Consider the following 5,797-nt stretch of genomic DNA (forward strand, 5'->3'; position numbering starts at 1 on the left):
CAGATTTTGTGTTAGTGCAACAATCAATATAAGTGTTTGTTGTGTAAATTGAACTTTCAAAAAATTTCACACAGGGATGCACAGAATATATCATGCTAGCACTAGTTTACACTTCAGAAATCACACTTTATAACTGTATATAAACTTGAAATGATTATAACATTGTTCTTGTCCAAAAAAAAAAAATCAGATTGATGCATTTAATAATATTATTATCGGTTACGCTAAGAATGTACAGAGCGGCGCAAAAAAAAATAAAATCACTATGGAGCACCGAGTGCCTAATTTCACCCGTGTTTAAAAATTTAATATCTGTTAACTACAAAAAAGACAAACATATGTGATATGCCGTTTAAAAGAGCATTTAAACACATTTGCGTGGTGTGAATTTTCAAGAATTATAGGCTCTGATTTCTTGTAGTAAGCTCACATGAAAGATAGTAAATGTATTAGATTTCACAAGCGATCGGAATGTCACACGTTCAGAAATTAAAGAAACTTTTTTACATGTATATACAAGCATAAAGTACCAAAAAAGATCATATTTTATTAAGAAATATACATTAGAATTTAATTATTACTCACTGTTTTCTTCACATTTTCTGTTGTTTGAGTACAAATCCACGTAAAATCGAAGCGAACCCCAAAATTTCAATATGGCGCTCACGTGTAAACAAACTATAAACTGCAGAAAAAAACACGAGGTAAACACATGATTGGTTGAATTATTCAGCCTTTAAAGGGAAGCAATCGTTGGAAGGAACAGTCCTAAGGTCCCCGTGTTTTCTCCCATTTGTTTTATCGCTTATTTACGCGTTGTACGTGTCTTTAAAAAATACAACAATGCATCTCCCACCGGTGGGTGACCCGCAAGCCTGATAAGCCGCGGTGAACTCATACCGGTGTCCTCCACGGCACGATAGCGTTAATTATGAGTGAAAATTCTTCCTCTTTCCATAAAGAAGAATATTTTCTGGAATATACTGCTAAACAGTCCATGAAGAGACCAATAAATAATTTAGGGTAAGCATAACTGAGGTTACCACAACAGATGTCTAATTCAGCAACACATACACCATGATTACACATGTATAAAAATTTAGCGAAAAATATATATAAATCCCAAACAAGAGAATATTTTAGATAATGTAGTAGGGCTTATAAGCTAGACCACTAACCAAAGCTAGTGTGTAGAAAGTAGTGTCTGCAGTAAATGTGAATGGGGTGTGGGGAGTTACTGGTTGGTTGTGTTCAAATGATAAAAAGGTGCTAAACATTCTGCATACAACTGAAGACTAAAATTTAAATCAACATACGTGATCTACAAGGAATGAATGTAACAGGGAGAAGATATACCTAATCTTTTTAATAATTAAGGTTTGCAAAAAATGTTTTGTTCTTCTGAAAGATGTTCTATGTCATGATCAAAAATCCCTAGAAACTTTATTAGAGAAAAACTGGAAACTGTCAATAAAATTTATATGCTGAATTTCTGTGATAAAACCTCAAATACAAATTATTCTGAACAAGAGCTAAGCGCTAGTAAAACCTTACTGCTTCACTAAACAATCTTTACGATCAGAATTACCTTGAACCTTTTGTGGCGAATATACTGGAAATGACAAAGTTCACATTTAGGTGTTTTTTTTGTCCTCCGAGATGACACTTCTATCCATTTCTGGAAAGAACAAAATTTGATAATTTAGAAAGATTAAAAACTTCAGAAAAACTGATAACTATGTCAAAATAATGTCAAGAATTTGAACTTAAAAACACACACACAGAGACATATCACTGTCAAAACCAGTTTTACAATTGAATATCCTGTAGAATTAAAGATTGCAGCTGTGTGTTTTGACATCTGATGAAAGGTCTGCAACAGTCTTGAGAAAGTTTTGATCATTAAAATCAGCAGCACAACAGGCCTTATACTAAGCATTAAATAGTATAAATCAATCCACACTGAATTTCTCATGTGTCATAGACCAGTGTGCCAGGCTCTTAATATCTTTCAGCTCATGAAATTCTATATTACTACGTAACAAAAATAAAAAAGTAACCCTATTTTCTGTCAGGTTAAAATTCTTCAATTTGCTCAATTTTTCATCTCTTTGCTCTGATTCAAAATTTTATGATCTTCAAAATCAGGATGTAGGCATTTTGATGATCACACTTAGGAGACTAAGAGTGAACCCTTATGCAGAAAAGTGTCAAAGGTGTCACTCAACAGCTAAACGTGGCTGCTCAAGAACCAGTAAAGAGATGTATTTCAGAAGTGGTCGGAAAAGTTCTTTTCCAAAGCCAAAAATTTCAAGTGTAAATGATTCAGCAAACTGTTATCTATTACAATTACTTTTATATATTAGAACATGCCAGTTGACTGGAACATTTTTTCAATGGAATGTTTTTAAAAGAGGAAATAAATGCATCAATACAACTAACAAAAGAAAATCATGAGAGGGTACCTGCATGTGTGAAGCAACTATGTGAATGTAACAAATATTCTCTTTAGATTATAGTTTTGTTTTGACGATAGGTTCTCATTTTTCATACATTTTACTTTTCCAGTCTTTTTGTTAATGTTTATTCTTGCTTTTAAGCTTATTAAAGTTAATATTAAGAAATATATCTGTGGAGTTAGTAGAGAAAAAAGAAACTTTTGAATTTTGTCACAAAACACTTGAACTCACCAAAAGACATAGGTAGTGTACAAACATCATCGTGCCTGAACATCGGCATGGTGAAAACAGAAAATCGTCCTTGTCACCTGGCAATTGACATATCCGACATACAGGCAGCAAATCTGTTCCAGTATCTGAATCAGGTGGATTAAGCTTCTTGACTGGGAGTGGAGTTATGCATGCACTTGAAGGACAGCTGTGCACGATGGGATCAGATCGGTCTATAACCTCTGCCACTGATGCTGGAAGAAGTGGTGCTTCTGACTGTGATGCTGCACTGGTGTTCAAGTCGTCTTCTTGTGCTTGGACACTCATTTTGGCTTAATCAAAAATGAAGATGCAGTCCTGATGAAAAAAAAAGGAAAGCTTTTGCATAAAACAGTCTTGCTAAAACACTATTACACAGAGTGAGTTTTGCGGTCACTGTCTTAAATAACCCTTAAGCCAATAACCTTCTGCTCTACAGTAATGCATATGAACTACCATGCTACAAGGCCTTTAAAAACAACGAAAATTAAGACTTGGGAACAGAGTTGCCTTTCCTACTTATATATTAGTGTAGTGTTGGGCAAAGGTTCCTGGTCCACTTTAGGATGGACAAGTAAATGAAGGAAAACCATGTGCCTAAAAAGTAATGTTTCTTATATCAAAAGACATTTTAAACAAAATACTGAATTCCTGCAGCTTTAGAAATAGTAATTATGTATTTTTAAGTGTGCCCTACCTAAGTACATAAGAATGATAATCTCCCAGTGTCAATTTTCACTTCAAGTTATGTTTTATTAGTTCTAATGGGCACAGTTACTAACAGTTTCATCAAAGTCTGATCAATTTTCTTGTCATATTACTAGTTCTGAGATTATAGATGCACAAATGGAGGAAAAGTAGGAGAAGAGAAGAGAAAGGAAAAGGAGAATAACAATGAGAAAAATGAACAATATTCAAAAAGGTGATGTCTCACATAAACTTGAAAAAAAATCATAATAAAAGGTCATACTTAGCAACTTTGTGCACACAACTGACTTGTTAGATAGACAAATGGGAAGACAATAACAACAGGTTTGAAATGTGCCAAGTGTTTCTGGGTGAGGTGAAACACCATCCCTATCACACAATTAATGTGGTCGCCTTTTGATACAATGCACTGTTCAAAAAGTGCACAGGTTTAAAATCCAAGCACATCATCTTATCATTATACTTCTCTCAAAAAAATATTCTACTACAAAGCTGCAGGAAATAATGTGAGGATGTATGTGTGGCTAATGGAAATTTTCTCATGTAAACATAAACATCATCTTCCCTTGATCACGTTTCAAATACGACGATATGTGTGTCAAGGTGATGTTTGTATAAATATAGGAACTACATATTTTCGTCATCGAAATGCGCACGTTCCGTAAGTCCTTCAAAACTTCAACACATGTGCACAAAAGAATCTATTATTCCCTCCCACCAACAAACAAACACACACAGCGTACACAAACACATGCAAACAGTATTACGCCGACATACCAGAGAAACACATTATAGGGAATAGCGTGAAGCGAGGGCACTGGCAAAAACTGATGTGATGGTTGATATACGATTGAGTTTAGCAAATACCACTGTTTAGAAATACACTATAGATTATTTGGCACTTATTTAAAGGTATATAAAAGAACGACATGCAATAAATAAATTGACTGCACGAAAACTCCCATCAAGTGAAGCACATAATTACAAGTTAAAGCTTGACCTATTTTTGTTTTCAGACTTACACATTCCGAGCGAGGATAACATCAAAACACAGCGCAGAATGCAGGTTGCCGAGTCGAAGCCTGGGACGATATTTGTTTATTCTCATTCCAGGCTTAACATACTACTAAGCCTTTTAGCAGAAAATGCCTTTAGAAGAACCTAGGTAGCGTCACAGCTGATGCTCCTTGCAGCTAGCTCCAGGTTCCTAAGTGGTCACATGACCCGAAATGTTTACAGGGATATGTCACATGACCACCGCGTGCACTTTTCGTGCAGGGTTGTAAACAAGAACGCGACCCTTACTTCTCGCACATCTGTAACTGATAACATGTAATTGTTTTGTATTAGTTACTATATCTCTTCCATGGTCCATCTTTTAATCGTGTTGAAAGATAAGAATTATGTCATATGAAATCAAGTGCACTGCAGCGCACTCCAGTCGGTAATTATTATTATTTTTAGCACTGATAAATCGACCGCATTTTATAAAGTACATTTGCTTCTGAAATTTCAGTTAACTTAATAACAAGTAAAATTCTGCACCAATCAGTTATATCAAAATTTGGCTGTAAATGCCGTGAACATCAAAGGTCAAATAATTCAACTAAATCATGCATTTACTATTTTCTAGAAGTTAACACCACCATATCCTTCTCTACCGCTACTACATTGCTTGGTTTAATATCTTAGATACGATATAATTTTGCTACCTGTTTATTGAGGAGAATTCGATGCAAAAATTTTGATTGCAAATGAAATCGGTTTGAATAAAAATGGGTGACAAATTAAGTAGTAAGGGAAATAAATCGTCACTAATGGAATTTGCTGTAGTTATGTCCCTTTGCTTAGTTCGAGCGTGATAATAGATAGCTGAGCCTCTTTAATTAATACAAACACGCAAACACGCCCACGCGCACACACAACAATGGTTGCCCGTTGGGAGAGGAATTAAAAACTGTCCAGCTATGGTGCATTGAACTTTTAGGTAGAGGGTTTGCCACCACAATCACATTCATCCCCATTTCTTCTTTTCTACCTCGGCTATAAAGACATTATATATTTTCCAAGACTAAGAATATGGAAGGAGTGAGTCCTTGAGGTTTCATTAGCACAGAGATCAGTAGCGAAAGCCCCGATCATCTCTGTGCATAAACACACTTCAATGAAGAGAGACAGGTGGGCTGTTAATGACGTATTTTTTAATTTTAAAAAAGTCGACTTATCGAACCCCAGACTTGTCAATTAAGTTTTATTATATACTGTAAGGGGTGCGTTCAACAATGTTGCAAAACAGAAGGGAAATATTAGGAATAATTAACACGCAGAATGATTACTGTTAAACAGCCATAAATTCTTCCTTTTGGGGAGACTGGCTTTTT

At 35.1% G+C, this 5,797-nt stretch overlaps 1 protein-coding gene across 1 annotated transcript; it reads right to left on the reverse strand.

Annotated features, from left to right (window-relative positions):
• Nucleotides 1-1,546: 1,546 nt before the first annotated feature.
• On the reverse strand, nucleotides 1,547-4,651 carry LOC112573719 (E3 ubiquitin-protein ligase MARCH8-like). The gene is made up of 3 exons (XM_025254300.1): nucleotides 4,439-4,651; nucleotides 2,691-3,026; nucleotides 1,547-1,678 (listed from the first exon to the last, which is right to left on the reverse strand). Exons 2-3 carry the CDS (start codon nucleotides 2,994-2,996, stop codon nucleotides 1,562-1,564), a joined length of 423 nt encoding a protein of 140 aa, XP_025110085.1. The 5' UTR covers nucleotides 2,997-3,026; nucleotides 4,439-4,651; the 3' UTR covers nucleotides 1,547-1,561.
• Between the last annotated feature and the right edge of the window lie 1,146 nt (nucleotides 4,652-5,797).

The sequence above is a fragment of the Pomacea canaliculata genome, linkage group LG10, assembly GCF_003073045.1.
Source record: "Pomacea canaliculata isolate SZHN2017 linkage group LG10, ASM307304v1, whole genome shotgun sequence".
Taxonomy (NCBI): Eukaryota; Metazoa; Mollusca; class Gastropoda; order Architaenioglossa; family Ampullariidae; genus Pomacea; species Pomacea canaliculata.